General features: G+C 35.7%; 1 protein-coding gene across 2 annotated transcripts in view; it reads left to right on the top strand.

The window, feature by feature from the left end:
- The window catches only part of SINHCAF (SIN3-HDAC complex associated factor), a 30492-nt gene extending 13392 nt beyond the window's left edge, over nucleotides 1–17100 (top strand). For both annotated transcript variants that reach the window (XM_004383614.2, XM_023738084.1), the window contains exons 2-6: nucleotides 1298–1445; nucleotides 2753–2852; nucleotides 3889–4015; nucleotides 8517–8667; nucleotides 15047–17100. In XM_004383614.2, the coding sequence (XP_004383671.1) occupies nucleotides 1318–1445; nucleotides 2753–2852; nucleotides 3889–4015; nucleotides 8517–8667; nucleotides 15047–15206 (666 nt within the window). In that variant the 5' untranslated portion in view covers nucleotides 1298–1317 and the 3' untranslated portion in view covers nucleotides 15207–17100. The remainder of the gene's footprint in view (nucleotides 1–1297; nucleotides 1446–2752; nucleotides 2853–3888; nucleotides 4016–8516; nucleotides 8668–15046) is intronic.
- The last annotated feature ends 788 nt before the right edge of the window (nucleotides 17101–17888 follow it).

The following is a 17888-nucleotide window of genomic DNA, read 5'->3' as shown; positions in this document are numbered from 1 at the left end:
CAAGAGATAATTCAAAGACAAATACTGAAGTTTTTGTTATACTCATATGTATATATATGTATATATGTATATATATGTATATATATGTATATATGTATATATATATATGTAAGTATGTATATACAGATATATTTATATGTGTTTTATTTATAAACCAATTTTAAAAGAAAGATGTTCTGTGGTTATAACTCCTAAAAACTATGGAAAGAAAGCTAATAAGTATTAGTAATTTTCCCTTGTTGATGCTTTATATGATGCACACTCACATATACACACCGTCTGGACCTGTCCATTGGGGTTCAGTTTCTATATTCATTGCCTTTTTTCACCTCAGAGTTGAGGTGTTCTGGTGGAGTTGGCTCTTGGTTTGGATATCCCAAATTATTTCTCCTAACATACATTTTTCATTTTTGCTGCGTATAGCTTAAGAACTGTTTCTTCCTTCTTTCCTTGGTGGAGACATTCTTTTTTTGGGAGGAGGACATGCAAATCACAGTTTATATTTCACTGTATTATGTTTCTTGAACATCTGCTTCCTACTATTAGTAATACTGTCAGGGACAGAGTCTCATAGAAGAGCTCCAAAATCGGAGTGGCAGAGCAATAGGCAACATGAGGTCATTCTTAATTTGTCTTAAGGATCTTTAAAATAATTATTTATAAATTCTCACTCTGGATTTTTGTGAAATTTACACCTTCCTTTCAGCAGTTTCAATTTAGGGTAGAAGTTGCCTGCTTAGAATTTCCCATTTATCATAGAAGAAATCCCCTCATTTCCCATAGGGCAAAGTAGTGTGGGTTTGATACAGATTGAGCTATTTGTATGCTTAGTATCAAGTGGCAGTCATGATAAATGTCTCAAAACTTCCCTAGAGGGGAATCACATTAATGCAAAGGTGCAAAATGGAAAGGTGTGCCTTTACTTAACCTTTAGAATGCATCTTTGTGTATGAATTCATCATCTTTCAGGATTATGGGGCAAGTTTTGAAGTATTTTCTACTTAAAAACTTGATTTAAAATAAAAAGTCCTCTTCCCTCATTTTCAGAATGAATATTATCTCGGGAGGGTAGAAGAGGTAATAGAGGTCTCTTTATATAACTGAACAATTCTGTCTTATACTTGCCACGATAGTGCGAAGAATGGAGATGGACACGGTAGTAGGTCTTCCCCAGAGCCTGCCTGTCTGCCGTGGTCACGTAGTACTAAGTTGCTTGGGAGTGGGGTGGAGCAGCTCTCTTTAATGATTTCTTGGTATAGCCCTCAACAAAGCTGTGTCAATTCCCTTGGCTTTACAGACTATTGCCCAGAAGAAAAGATGTTTGGTTTTCACAAGCCAAAGATGTACCGAAGTATAGAGGGCTGCTGTATTTGCAGAGCTAAGTCCTCCAGTTCTCGATTCACTGACAGTAAACGCTATGAAAAGGACTTCCAGAGCTGTTTTGGGTAAGATCATCTGATGTGAATAACTTGTGTTTGTACCATGCTTAGAGTGAAAAAAATCACAGCATATGGAAATATTTTCAAGCAAGGTGATTGGAGCAGTGTGCTAATAAATTGACTAAAATAACGTATTCTAATCTAGGCTATTTAAATCCCTTGATCTTAAAATGAATCAAACAGTACTGACAACTTTCTTTTTTTCTGGATTATGGGAAACTACCAAGTTAATTGTGAAGCCCCCTTGTAGTTAAAACTAAACAAACCCTTTTGTTAACTTGGGTTTACAAAGGGAGTTTTTAAAAATTGCCCTTATTCTCTCTTATAATCCTCCAGTAGTTTTCTCTTTGTATTGTTTTTCTAAACAGTAGAAATATGTTTTAACCTAACATGATGAGGAAGGTGGTACTAACAAGGCTTTAACCCTTTCCTGCAACCTTTCAGGGTATGTTAGCTTTCATTTTATAATTTCATTTCACATTCATCTTTCGACAGTAAACCTCTGCTTAGTAAAATGGAATTTACTTTCCAACAAATATTTTGATAAAATGTTTAATGTTGAACTATTTCCTGTGTTAAAAATTAATTTCATCACATTATTTTTCTTATCAGAACATTTGTTGATCTCTTATTCTGATGTTGACCTTACCTTTTAAAATCACATTTTTTATTTTAATGTCTTTTTTCTAATAATATACATAATGCATTATCTGTATTTTTCTCTCTGTATCTATAACACAGGGAAAAATGTAGTAAGTGAAAGTTTCTCAGAGATAAAATTAAACAGTTTGGTGACTAGTCCTATAGATTTCTACCCCCCTACAGAGATATAGTCACTTTAAAGAAATTGTTTCTTTTGTTTGTTGTGAAACTAGAATAACATTTATTTTTTTAAACAACGCGTTTTTCTTTTTTACAAAAAGGATGGCATTTTGTTGCTTACGAAATATCTACACATTTCAAGATTAGACAGCAATTTTAAAAATCATGATGATGTGCTCGTTTCGGCAGCATATATACTAAAAATCCTGATGACCAGTATCTTTTCTAGGCTTAAATTTTACTGTTTATTTTAAAAACAGTTCCTTGTTTTTAAATGACCAAACTGCAGTACATAGAATTGGTTCATTGGGTGTAGAAATTAATTATATTTTTTAAACACTACAGAAACAATGAAATTTGATTGTCCAGGATTATTGGAAATTACATCTATAAATTATAAGTGTATATAGTTTTTCCAAAAAGAAGTGTACTTGCAAGAATTCTTTAAAGTAAAGGAGAGTAATAAAAAGGCTTGATTGTTTTCTTATCAGGTTGCATGAGACTCGTTCAGGAGACATCTGCAATGCCTGTGTCCTGCTTGTGAAAAGATGGAAGAAGCTGCCAGCAGGATCAAAAAAAAATTGGAATCATGTTAGTTCGTCTTCTTTTTCTTATTATTGTTGCTATTGAGTCGTTTATACCTCTATTATATTGAAAACAACATTAATTTACCCTCTTATTTAGGAAGTAATATATCCCTAGGGTAGAAAAGCCTGAAAAAAGAAAAACACTAGGTGTTGCTCAGATATAATCACTTAACACTTTGGCATGTATGGAGGCAAAGTAGCCTTGGTGTGACACTTCCCTAAAGCTGTTAAGAGCCCATAGCACATTGGAGCCAGACCTGGATTTGAATTCTGCCTTTACCCCACTTATTAACTGTGGACTTTGGGCAGATTACATTTATAAAATGCAAAGATAATAGCTGTCTCATAGGGCTCTTATGAGAACTGAATGAGATGATATATAAAAAAATACAACACGTGGTAATCACTCAATTAGATGGGAGCTATTGTTATGTTCTATTTTTAAGTCTAGTTGAGATCACAGTGACATGTAATACGTATTCTGTTTCTTCCGTGTCATTAGAATTTTTCATGAAATATGAAGCAACACTGTTATGACACCCACCCTCGCCCAATTACTAGTTTCAGTGAAATAAGGCAAAATACATAATTTCTCTTTGCCTTGTTTTCTTCACCCTAAAGCTGGAGTAACAAAGATAGCCCTTTTACTGATTTGTGTTGAAGGCAAAATGAAAGGTATATGAAAGATTTTTGTAAACCTGCAAAACATCATCCTAAAGAAATGTCAGTTGGTGTTAGGCTTAATTTTTCTTAGTTGGTTCATTCTCACATCCAGTAATAATTATCCCATACATAAATCTGTTGGCTTTTTTTTTTGGGTCCAACAAACTCTTGCTGTTACCTACTTCAAAGAAAAAATGATAAATAGTATTTATTCTTTAATATCATGTGATGATTAAAAGTGCACATGAACCCTTAAACACTCTTAATACAAAACTGCTTCTCAAATTTGACTCCCTCAAATAGGCGTGCGTTTAAACTGAAGGGATACACAGGTGTCATTTTAAAAATGGTATTAAATATTCAGTATTTTCTTCCAGGTGGTAGATGCAAGGGCAGGGCCCAGTCTGAAGACTACATTGAAACCAAAGAAAGTGAAAACTCTATCTGGAAACAGAATAAAAAGCAACCAGATCAGTAAACTGCAGAAGGAGTTCAAACGTCATAGTAAGTTTGGAGTTGAAACATTACTACTTAAGAATAATTATTTAGTTTTGATTTTTGGCTGGTGTTTGTTGGAGGAGACATATGGTATGTGTGGGTCTTTTTTTCCTTGGTTTATTGTTATTATTTTTATTTCTTAAAGACTCTGGGAAGACAGTGCTGACTTGGTAGAGAGATTATTTTATTTCTACTAAATCTTAGAACTCTTTAATTCTGATGTCATAAAAGTACTTTTTGTTAGCTAGCCACTTCTTCAAATACTGCTTCAAATAGATGTCTTTACTGACACCTTAATTTTCTAGAAGGTGCATTTTTCTAGCTCAATTTTGCTTGACTTTTATGCATAAAGACATTGAGGCCTCGACACGTACAGAAGGGTACATACATCATTAGTAGACAGTCTGAGACCAAAGCCCAGGTTTTCTGGAAGGTAACTTTACAAATTATAACTCCCACATTGGAGTAAAACCGGCCTCAGGACTTTCAGATTTAAAGGGCAGTGTATGTTGTGTGGAATAATGGAAGGGGAAAAGAATGTCAAAATAGTGTTTTGTTTACACGCATGGAGTTGCCACAAGTCGGGACCTACTCGATGGCAACTGGCTTTTTTACACACTATCCGAAGCCCTTGGCGGTGGTGGTAGTACATTTAGATATTGGGATTTAGATTTTAAATTTTGAAAGGGAAATACAGTGCATATAATGTATATTATACAACTTCCATATCAACCCTGTGAGGCAGCACTATTGAATCAAACAGTGTGAAGGTGTTGGACCTAGAGCTTGAAGATCTGAATTTGAGTTACAGTTCTTGTCACTTACAGATGTGTGATACTGGAGTCACTTGACATCTTAGCCACAATTTCTTTATCAGAGAAATGGAGATAATCAAGTAAAAAAGGGTTTTGTAAAACAGAATAAAATTCCTGTGTAAACGTTTACTAATCTTTTTATGTCACGTTTCTTCCTAAAATCTACAGTGACTTCTGGCTGGTGTAGAATAAATTTGAAATCCCTGACAAAGCATATTTGTACTGAGCCAGTTCCCTGCATGAGCAGAGTGTTGTGCTTCTATGACTTTGCTCATTGTCCCTTCCTACTCCATGCTATCTAATCACTCCTTTGTCCCTTTCCAAATCCTACCTAATTTTAAAGACTTAAGATTACAGTTCTCTCTAGCAGGGGCCGGGGGTCTGGGGACCATGGTTTCAGGGGACATCTAGGTCAATTGGCATAACAAAGTTTTTTAAGAAAATGTTCTGCATCCCACTTTGGTGAGTGGCTACTGGGGTCTTAAAAGGTAGCGAGCGGCCATCTCAGATGCATCAATTGGTTCCAACCCACCTGGCGTAAAGGAGAATGGAGAACACCACGGACACAAGGAAAGTATTAGCCCAAGAGACAGAAAGGGCCACATGGTTTATAGAGACTTCATCAGCCTGAGACCAGAAGAACTAGATGGTGCCCAGCTACCACAGTGACTGCCCTGACGGGGAACACAACAGAGAGTCCCTGATAGAGCAGGAGAAAAGTGGGGTGCAGAACTCAGATTCTAATAAAAAGACCAGACTTAATGGTTTGATTGAGACTGGAGGGACCCTGGAAGACATGGCCCCCAGGATCTCTATTAGCCCAAAATTAAAACCATTCCCGAGGCCAACTCTTCAGACAAAGATTAGACCGGACTATGGGACGTAAAATGATACTCACGAAGAGTGTGCTCAGGTAGATACATGAGACTAAATGGGCAGCTCCTGTCCAGAGGCAAGATGAGAAGGCAGAGAGGGTCAGGAGCTGGTTCAATAGACACGGGAAATCCAGGGTGAAAAGTAAGAGTGTGCTGGCACAGTATAGGGAGAGCAACTAGGGTCACATAACAATGTATGTATAAATTTTTGTATGAGAGACTAACTTGAATTGTAAACTTTCACTTAAAGCACAACAATAAAAATAAAAAATAAAAGATTACAGTTCTCTGGATAATTTCCAGACCTGTGTTCTAGAAGAGAAATTTCTTCTTCCTTGCTGTCTTTATATATATTTAGTTGTTGTATGTATCCTAGCATCCCTGTTATTAGATTAAGCCACATGAAATTGTCATTTTTATAGGGTAAAAATGCAAATAGCTGCAATTTCAAATAGTTCAAAGGTATTAAGCATCTCCTAGCATAATGAGCTTTCCTACCCAGTTAGCATAGAGCTGACTGCTGCTGTTAATTATTTGGAAAGTCTTCTAAGCATTCCAGTAGACTTATTCCTTTGAAGCTTGCTACTCTTGAGGGCTTTTTTTTTTTTTTTTAAATGAAGTCAAAAGGTATTCATATATTGAAAGTAAATTAACATTAAAAATAGTAATGATACTTTTAGATACCTAATTTTGTGCTATTTTATGTTAACTTTTGTTAATGCAAAAGTTATGAGCTATATTTGAAAATGTTTCTTCCCATGCAGTATGCAACACAGGGTTTGAGGCCTACAGATACTTAATAAATGTTTGATTGGTTCTTAGTATTGAAGGATTGCTTTATCCACCCTTTTCTGAAAGGGGGGAGTCTTTGGTTAAAGCTAAGATACATGGTAGGCTCCACCCTGATTTGTTATATTATTGCCATGACTATGTGGCTATCATGGATTCCTGGTGGTGCAGTGGTTAAGAGCTATGACTGCTAATCAAAAACCTTGTGGTTTGAATCCACCACCCGCTCCTTGGAAACCCTATAGGGCAGTTCTTCTCTGTCCTATAGGGTCACTGTGTTGGAACTTACATGATGGCAATGGATTTCGTTTAATGTGACTATCACAGTGACTATCTTGTCAGTCAAAAGATTTATTTTCTGACTTATAAATTTATATGAAGTCTTCTGAGGATAAAAATATTAAATCATGTTTGGTATCTAATGCAGCTAATGAGTTGCCTTCATTTCATATTAAATCAGGATCTATTATTTTTCCTCTTTAGGTAAGGTATCATTTTTCTTTGGTTGCTTTGAAGATTTTTTTCTTTGTCTTTTGTTTTCAGAAGTTTAATTATGATGTGTCTTGATATGGATTTCTTTCATTTTATCCTGTTTGGAGTTTGCTCAGCTTCTTGTATCTGTAGGTGTATGTCTCTTGTCAAATTTAGCATGTTTCCAACCATTATTCTTTTGACTACTTTTTTGGCCATGCCCTCTTTCTCGTCTCCTTCTAGGACTCCAGTGACATGAATGTTAGACCTTTTGTTATAACCCCACAGGTGCCTGAGGCTGTGTTCATTCTTTTCTCTCTGTTCAGATTGAGTAATTTCCAGTTTACTGATTCTTTTCTTCTGTCCTCTCCATTCTTCTGTTGAGCCTATCTGCTGAACTTTTTATTTAATGTGTTGTATTTTTCAGTTCTAAAATTTCCATTTAGTTCTTCTTTATAACTTTTTTCTTTTCTTGAGACTTTCCATTACCTTGCTGTGGCTTTCTATGTTTTTATTTGTTTCAAGTGTGTTGGTACTTGGTGTTGGCATCTGTTTATCTTTTTTCATTAGTGGTATGATGTGATTTTTTTTTTTTTTTTCAAGTTAAAACCTGGACATTTTTGTATTATGAGACTCTGGATTATATTTAAACTTTCTGTTTTAAATGGCTTTTTTTAGACAGCACTTCTGCAGAGGAAAGGGACCATACCACCTTGTTACTGCCTGGTGGTCTTAAAATCAGATTCCAACCTCTGTTGACACCCTAAAAGAGGGGAATGGGATCCCTATTACCAAGGGGTGGGGGTGGGAATTCTGGCTCCCCAAATGGTCTCCACTGATACCCCAGTGGGACTGGCCTCGTTATTGCTGGGTAATGGTGAAGGTCCTGACTCTCCACGAGGCTGCCTCTAATACCACGCTGGCAGAGGTGTTGCAGTGCCTCGTTATAGGCTTCTACAGGTAGAAATCTAGGGTCTCCACTCAGCCTTTGCTGAGGCAAGTGGGAATAGGACCACAGTTTTTTTCTGTGGTGTTTGGTTGGAATAGAGTGGTTATCGTCTAATAAAAGTTTTCTACCCCTTTCCTGGTCTTTTGGTGAGAGAGAGTAGGCTTTTGTTGGGGATTTCATTTTTTGTCTGTGCCGTTTGGCATTTCTGGGTTGCCACCTTCTTCAACTCTTAAACCTGGGATTTATGAGGCAAAAAGAAGAACCCTGGGAACTCACCACCATGTCTTACCTTGAGTTCTGAGATGCCTAGCCCATCTGCCATCTTCTTTCTACCTTTCAAAGTTTTCTTAGGTTTGCATTATATATAATATCCAGGGATTTTAGTTGTATTTATTAGCAGGAGGAGTAGGGAAACGTATGTCTACTCTTCTTATAAGCATAGAATCCTCACTGTCTTTTAGAAACACTTTTGTTACAAATATCTTTAAATACCAGTGTGAATAGAAGTGAAATAATTGTTTTTTTTGCTAACTCATTTATCGTTCTATGCTGAGGTTTGGTTGCAGTTACATATAATGAGATTGAAAATTTTTTTCTCTTTATTGCAGATTCTGATGCTCACAGTACCACCTCAAGTGCCTCCCCAGCTCAGTCTCCTTGTTACAGTAACCAGTCAGATGATGGCTCAGATACAGAGATGGCTTCTGGCTCTAACCGAACACCAGTCTTTTCCTTTTTAGATCTTACATACTGGAAAAGGTAAAAAGCAACAGAAAATCTCTCTCTAACCAGCAAACCATCTTAATTGCAGGCAACTGTTTTCCTGCTTCCTTAGCAATTAATTGGCATTTGGCAAACAGCTGGTAGCACACATGGTCGGAGGTGGATTATTAAGCAGGAATTGAGCAGAGAGTTGGAATTTTATATGTTCTATTAGAATTGATTTAAAATAAAAATCACACCGGGGAATCTAAATTTCCTATTATAAAGTAGACTCATGGAGTAAAACTCTTCCGCTGGAAAAAAGGACAAGTGCTAGGAATACATTTCTTAAAAAAAATCTTTAAAAACGGCACTGGTAAGTTAATAAGGAAAACTTAGCAGCCAAAAACTAAGTGAATTTCAAACCTCAAAGTGCACAAAGAGATAATAGACAAGGAAAGAGGAAATGCTCAAAGAGAAAGTGCTTAAAGATTTTTTAGCACTGATTTTAGGAAGCCTAACAAATTAAAAGCATAATAATTTTAAAAGTCCATCCATAGACTGTCATAGTAAAACTATGGAACATGAAAAACAAAAAAGATCTTTAAGCAGTGAGGAAATACAGACATTATTTTCAAAGAAACAACGAACACACAAAGCTTTGTCAACCTCAACAAAGGAAGATAGAAAAGGACAGATTAATATCTTCAATGTGCCAAGAGATAATAACTCTCAACCTAGAATTACATATGTAGCAAAGATGTTTTTTATGAACGAGGGTGTAGTAAAGACATTTTGAGTAAAGGAAAAAAAATTGAGTTTGCCGCTAAACAGACCCCCACTAAAGTAAATCCACAGGCAAAAGGGAAGAGATCCCCGATTGAAATTCTGAGAAGAAAGGATGAAGAAAGAAAGTAGTAAATATTTTGGTAAATTTAAGCAAACATTGTTTAAAATGACAACAGGTGTGTGTAGAAAAAAAGAAGTAACAATAACATAAGTCGAGGTGATACAGGTGATAGGAGTCCAAGTGTCCTAATGTCCTTGAATATTTCTTGAAAAACTTTAGGCTTGGGTAAATTAACCATGTATTACATTAAAATTTTTAGAGTAATGACTAAAAGAGTATATAAAACGTTCAGAGTATAAGGGAAAGACTGGGGATTAGAATGAAAGTAAATACCCAATCCAAAAGATGGCAGTAAAGAAGAGATACATGAAAAAAGTAGAACAAATGGAAATGTGTAGAAACTTGGTGGAAATAAATTATGGTAGAAATAAACCCTAAAAGATCAGTAATGAGAATAAATGTAAATAGTAATGGCCCCAATTAGAAGACCAAAGGTTGGATAATCAAACTTCAGCTATTTTCTGTTCACCAGAGATAAAGTTTAAAAAGAAAGGGATGGAAAAAAATAATACCTAGCAAACAATAACCAAAAGGAAGTTGATACAGATTTAATATAAATGGACACAACAGATTTTAAGTGAAGAAAAGGGTTACTAGAAGTAAAGAGGTTACTATATTTTGGTAAAAACTGCCATTTCCAAGGAAGTTTAAACATTTCAAAACTTCTGGATTTAATAATAGCTTCAAAATAAAGCTTAAACTGGTGGCATAATATGGAGAAATTGCCAAATTACTGTAGTTAGAGATTTTAAACATCACTCAAAAAAATCAGACAAATCAATAGGAATCTAGAGATGATTGGAACAACACAATTTACAGGCTTGATCTCATGGCCACACAACACTGCCACTGACCGTTATCTCTTAAACTATGCTGCTGTCTATCCAAAATGGAATTAGCAAAAAGATAATAGAAAAATCCCATGTTCGTAAGTTAAGTAATTCTTGGGTCCAAGAAGAAATAATAGAAATTAGAAGATAGTTCTTACTGAACAATAACTAGAAAACACCACAAATTAAAGCATGTAGGATGAAACTAAAGAAGAATGTAGAGAAAAATAGATAGCCTTTAATGTTAATTATGAAACAATAGAGGCTAAAATTAAACGAGCTGATAGTATTGAACTTAACGGTTGATAAAGACCAATATAAAGATAAATAAAAGCAAGGAAATCTTAGAGATATGAGTAGAAATCAGTGGAATAGAAAACCAGTATGCAGCAGAGAGCATCAGTAAAGCTAAGAGTTGGTTCTTGAAAAAGACCTGACCAAAAATGATAGTTGTATGCCATCGAGTTGATTCCGAGTCATAGCGACCCTACAGGACAGGGTAGAACTGCCCCGTGGGGTTTCCTAGGCTGTAATCTTTATGGGAACAGATTAACAGTCTTTTTTCCTGCAGAACTGCTGGTGGGTTCCTAACGTCAACTGTTTGGTTCGTCACCGAGCGCTTAACCATTGCACATCAGGTCCCCTTAAAAAATGTTACTAGAAATAAAAGAGTATCAAGAAAAGAGATGGTACACATAAGCAATCTTAGGAAAGAAAAAGGAGATTTAACTACAGATAAAGCAGAAATTTGAAAGATCATAGGATATTATAAACAACTGTGTGCCAATAAATTTGAACATATGGATAAAGTAGATATATATTACTAAAAAAAAATTATCAAAACTCTAAAAACAAATAGAAAAAATGAATAATTACATGATAAAGCAGTTATTTCAGTGGTCAAAAATATTCCTTTAAAGATATCCAGGCCCAGATAGACAGATTTACCAAACATTTCCGGAAAAAATCGTAATCTTGCAATGAGGTAAAGATAAAGGAGGTCCTAGACTCCAAGCATTTTATCACATCGATCCTATATAAAAACTAAACCCGTTGCCATCAAGTGGATTCCAACTCATAGTGACCCTATAAGACAGAGTAGAACTGCCCCATAGGGTTTTCAAGGCTGTAATTGTTATGGAAGCAGACTGCCACATCTTTCTCCCAGGGAACAGCTGGTGGGTTAGCAACACAGTGCTTAACCACTGCACCTCCAGGGCTCCTTTGACCCTCTTTAGGAAGGAAAAAATAGCCTGTCATCTTAGTGGTAAGGAGAAGAAGTTTGATAAATTTGAACATTTCTTCAAGATTTACAACAAACTTTTAACAGAATAGAAGGGAACTTCTTTACCTAGATAATAGATATCTACAAGATAGTACAGTCAACATCATACTTAATTGTTGTACAGTCAATGTGCTGCGTAACATCCATTTGGACAACATCTGACCGCATATGCATCTGTGGTCCCTTAAGGTTATACAATTCAGAAATCCTGATTGGAGAACGGGATGTAGGGGACGCAACAGCTTCCCGCATACAACACGTGTATCTCATGTCTTTTGTATACAAAGCGATTGTGCTGCCAGGTGTATAATGGTACAGTACAAAAATAACTTATAATACATAGGTCTTGATAATCATAATAAATGCCTATGTTACTGGTTTGTGTATGTACTGTACTTTCTAGTGTCATTTTAATGTGAACTTTCCCTACTTAAAAATAAAAAGTTTACCCTATGACAGTGTATGCTTCAACTCGTAGGTAGCAGCCTGCAGTCTCAGGTATCGTGCATCTCTTGTGTGTTCTATCATTAGCTCTTTTTAATTATTCTTTCGAAAATATTATAGTGAAGTGCGTCATGACTCCCAAATGCAGCAAAACCAGTGCTAGTGATAGCAGCAAGAGGCAAGGGGGAAGTATCAATTTTAAGTGAAACAAAAGGCTATTAAATAACACGAAGTTGGAAAAATCAGTGAATGCTGTTCTTCACGATTTAGACATGTTTGTATAACATCCAAATCACATAATGTCCTATTTCACAGAACCTATGGTGGACATTAAGTGATTCATGACTGTACAATGAAATAATTTTTTTTAAGATCAGGAACAAATCAAGAGTGTTCACTATTGTCATTTCCAATCAATGTTATACAGGAGGTCCTAGCCAGTGCAGTGGTGGTGGTGATAAATACTTAGTACCTAGTACATAGTAAACACTATATAGGTGGTTTACATGTATTAATTAATTTAGTCCTTATTAGCGATCTTACAAGGCATTATGAGAAACAGAGCTACAAAAAGGAAGTCATTTGCTAAGGGTCTCACGGTAAGTAGAGTATTAAAAGCCCTTTGTGTAGAAAATTTAAAAATATAACGTTATTAAACAACATTTAAAAAGACCTAAACAAATTGTGAATGTAGAAAAACTGAATATTATGAAAATGATCACTTGCCAAATCATTTAATAAATTCAGGGTAGTTGGCAGTCAGAATCTCAGGATATATGTTGGACTTAACAATCTAGTTTAAATTTTATGTGGAAAAGCAAAGAGCCCAAAATAGTCATTTATTTCTAGAAGAATAAGAAAAATGTAGTGTACTTGTCCCAAGAGTAATCAAGACATTGTGAAACCATAATATTTGATATGGTCTGTTTGTGGAATAGGATTAGAAAAATAAACAAATGGAATGGAATAGAGCTGTCTAGAAGCAAGCCCATGCATGTATGGAAAGTTGGTTTGTGATCCATAGTGTTAGAGATCAGTGGGGAAAAATGGACTATTGAATAATGTTGCTAGGATATTGTAAACAATATGGCTATCCATGTAGAAAATTTTTGCTGAGATCAACATACACAAAAGTCAATTTCAGGTGGGTTGAAGTATAAAATAAGGAGAGAATATCTTTATGACTTTGGGTGGGAAAGGATTTTTTATGAAGACTAAGTTTGACTACATTGAAATTAAAAACTTAAAGTTTATTTATCAGTGACACCATTAAGAGCGAAATATATCCATCTCCAGCAAAGGGTTAGTATCTGGAATACATAAACTACAAGGATAGAAAAAGACAACCTGTGTCAGTTGCCTAGTACTGCTGTAACAGAAATACCACAAGTGAATGGCTTTAACAAAGAAAGAGAAATTTATTCTCGCACAGTCTAGGAGGCTAGAAGTCCAAATTCAGGGCGCCAGCTCCAGGGTAAGGCTTTCTCTCTCTTGTCAGCTCTAGGGGAAGGTCCTGGTCATCAATCTTCACCTGGTCTACGGGCATCTCAGTGCCCGGAGCCTGTGTCCAAAAGATGCATACCGCTCCCAGCTCTGCCTTCTTGGTGTTAGGACATCTCCCTGTCTCTCTGCTCACTTCTCTCTTTTATATCTCAAAAGAGGTTGACTCAAAACACAACCTAATCTTGTAGATTGAATCCTGCCTCATTAACATCATAGAGGTAGGATTTACAACACGTAAGAAAGTCACATCAGATGACAAAATGGTGGACAATCACACAATACTGGGAATCATGGCCTAGCCAAGTTGACATACATCCACAATACAATCCAACAGAAAAATGGGCACAAGTCATGAAACGGTATTACATAAGAGAAATCTGAATAGCCTATTAAATGAAAATGTGTTCTGCCTTTTCGATAATCAAGGAAATACAAATTAAAATCTCAATGAGATGCCATTTTACACTGACTAAATTGGCAAAAACTAAAGTCCCCCAATGCCAAATGTTGGAGAAGATATGGAGCCACTGTTGGTTGCGAGTGCAAATGGTTACAACCACACTGATAAATGACATCTTCAGGTGAAATTGAAGATGTTCCCATCCTATATCTTGGCAACAAATCCTAGAGAAAACCTTTACGCAGAGGCACGAATATGTACAGCAATGTTTGCAATAGCAAAAATTGTCCATCAAAAGGAGAGTGTATAAATATATTGTATATTTATATAGTAGAATTCTATACATAAGTTAAAATCTATGAATCTCAATAACCTAATATTGAACAAAAAAATTACAGAATACAGTGTGATTATATATCTCAGATATATGCATAAGATATATAAATATATATTAATGGAGACATGGGCACAAGACATGAAAAGGTATTGTATGTGTGTTTGTATATGATAACTAAGCAATATGTTTATAAATGCAAATGTAAAATTATGAAGTATAAAGAAAACTGGGAGTGATAAACATAAAATTCAGGGACTGGAATGGATGGGGTGAGATTGGTGAAGAGCAGACGGGGACTTCATAGGAAATGGTAATTTTTTTTCTTTAGTGTTTGTGATCCATGGATATTTTTGTTGTACTGTAATTTTTTTTAGGAGCACCCTCAAACTGTTGTCTCAGAATGTCTTCTTCCCCTTTAATACCTCATAAAATTCCAGTTTGTCCTTTAAGGGACCTGGGTAATTTCCATTACCTATGGGACAGTTCTACTCTGTCCTGTAGAGTCGCTATGAGTCGGAATCAACTTGACGGCAGTGGGTTTGGTTTAACTAATTGGAGTCACTTGAGGAGCCTGTTTGTTTGACATATGATGAGATTGTAGAGGTAGAATCTTTTTCGTCATGTTGTACTTGGCATAATAAGTAGATATCCCCCTTTTTTTTGAATTGCTATTTTTCTTACGCATTTATTCTTTCTCTCCATTTTTTTTTTTTTTTTTTCCTTTTAGACAGAAAATATGTTGTGGAATTATCTATAAAGGTCGTTTTGGGGAAGTCCTCATTGACACACATCTATTCAAGCCTTGCTGCAGCAATAAGAAAGCGACTGCTGAGAAGCCGGAGGAGCAGGGGCCAGAGCCTCTACCCATCTCCACTCAGGAGTGGTGACTGAGGTTTATGTAGAAGGGGAACAAAAAATGATTTAAATTTTAGAAAGATGCAACAAAGTAACCCTCGTATTTTTAACTCGGATACTTGCTATTCTGCCAAAAGACAATATGTAGAATGGTTTTGAATGGGTTATTTTTCTCTCCAGTTCCACAAACTTTGAAGCCAGTGTCTAGTTCACTTAAAAAAAAAAAAAGTGTACATAATATTTAAGATGCTGAGTATTTCATAGGAAAGCTGAATGCTGCTGTAAAGTGCTCTTTAAGTCTTTTTTTTTTTTTTTAATCCCCTTCTAATGAATGAAAAGGGTGATTTCAGGGGACAGAGATGGGATTTTGTTGTATAATAAACTGTATGTAGTTTTAGTCTTTCTATATTGAGAAGCAGTGGTTGGGGCATTTTTAAAGATGGCTGGCTATACTTCTTTTCCCTCATGATAATAAATTTGTCATATCTCAGTAACATGGACTTGCCCCTAGAGGTATTTGTTAATAATTTTAAAATATTAAGGTCTTGCCAATGTTCTGATGATTCAAGCCTATACTACTGAAATATTAAGCAGGACAGACTAAACTTACAGGTACAAATACCTTGAAGGAGAAAAAGTAATGACTAAATATAAGCCCAAAACCAAACCCATTGCCGTCTAGTTGATTCTGACTTGTAGTGACCCGTAGGACAGAGTAGAACTGCCCCATGGGGTTTCCAAGGTCATAAATCTTTATGGAAGCAGATTGCCACATCTTTCTCCCATGGAGTGGCTGGTGGGTTTGAACCGCTAACCTTTTAACAGCCGAGCGCTTTAACCACTCTGCCACCAGGGCTCCTCTGACTAAATATACAGAGAGGTAATTTGACTGCGTATGTTGCATCCAGTTTCACCTCCCTCCATATTATTATTTGATAAAGATTTTAATTTATATGAAACTTCTAAAGCAGAATCAAAGCTTCTCTTGGAGAAATGGCAAGTTTTTAGGATAAGCAATCCTAAATTGGTACCAAAGCATTACCACATGATAGAGAACACACTCTATTAAACATGTTAAATTTCTGGAAATAAAATGTGCAAGTCTTCAAGGTGGCATAAAACAAAGGCTAATGCTTCTTGGGGCACATTTCTTAGAGGGCTTGCTGAGTGTGTAAATAATTGACTTTTATTTGTGTTATGTGACTGTTTGGTGACTTCATTTGAAAATATGCACAATTCAGTTTTAGCTCTGGATTACTTCAGTTGACCTTTGTGAAGGTTTTATCTGTGTAGAGTAGATATTTGACTTATTTTAACCTATTAGGTTTTTTTGTTTTTTCACTCTATATTTAAAGTAAAATTCTACTAAAAGAAAAGAGGTGTGTGTCAATGCTGAGTGGGTTGATTTTTGGTTTGGTATCTTTTAGCCAAGCTTTCTGAACATTGCGATTTTGGGTGATAAATCCTGAATGTGGATCTCTTCAATTCTAAAATCTTCATTAAAGGCCTCTCACTTGAACCCAAACCAAAGTACTCTCATTGCCTCTTTTCTAAAAGTTCAGGAAAAAACTATCACCAGTTAAGACTATTCATAATGAGGGAGGAGCATTTTGCCTACCTTATAGTAACAATACTCAGTGTTTATTTTTAAAACTGGATTTTAAAAATTGGATAGTATAATATCAATAAGGAGTGAGCCACTTTTTTGGGCATCCTATAGTTTTACAGTTCATAATCTAAACTTTTAAGATTCTATATTTCTTCCTTTTGGAAAAAGCCTACATGCTACATGCCACTATATGCACAGACTACACAGTGAGTTGGGTCGGCTCTCCCACAGCCTTTGAGGTGTATTGCAAGAGTCCCAGCCTTATCATCTTCTTCTGAGTTTTGTTTGAAATGGTTTCTTTTCTCTTTTTTTTTTTTGTACATTTTGGCTGCAGTATTGGTGGTAGAATATACTATAATATGGATCATCTCTACTTCTGTATTTATTTATTTATTACTAGACCTCAACCACAGTCTTCTTTTTCCCCTTCCACTTCTCTTTGCCTGTAGGATTACTGTATGTAGTCATGCACTTTGTATTAATATATTAGAAATCTACAAATCTGTTTTGTACTTTTTATACTGTTGGATACTTATAATCAAAACTTTTACTAGGGTATTGAATAAATTTAGTCTTATTAGAAAATAAAAGAGGCTTTTTGTGGCTTTGTTTGGAAAGTCTTCTTTGGTAAGAATAACTAATGTTTTTCGCCCTCACAGATATTCAGTGTTGTTAGCTGCCATGGAGTCGGACCCTGACTCATGGTGACCCCATGTACAATGGAACTAAATACTGCCTGGACCTTTGTGATCCATAGGGTTTTCATTGGCTGATTTTTTTTAGTAGATAGGGCTTTCTTGTAGTCCATCTTAGTCTGGAAACTGTTAAAACCTCTTCAGCATCATAGCAACACACAAGCCTCCACTGACAGACTGACAGATGGGTGGTGGCTGCCCATGAGGTGTGTTGGCCAGGAATTGAACCCAGGTCCCCTGCATGGAAGGCAGATTCTCCCACTGAACTACCAATGACCTCATTATTCAGTGTAAGCCCTTAATATTATAAGAAGCCGCGAGGGGAAATAATCCTCTTTACTAAGAAATAAAGATTTTAGAATAAAAGACATTTTAACTGTAGTGCTCAGTAATTAACCTAGTAAATAAGA

This window comes from Trichechus manatus, unplaced genomic scaffold (assembly GCF_000243295.1).
Source record: "Trichechus manatus latirostris isolate Lorelei unplaced genomic scaffold, TriManLat1.0 scaffold00112, whole genome shotgun sequence".
NCBI classification, from domain to species: Eukaryota; Metazoa; Chordata; class Mammalia; order Sirenia; family Trichechidae; genus Trichechus; species Trichechus manatus.
This window is presented reverse-complemented; position numbering and strand designations above follow the sequence as displayed.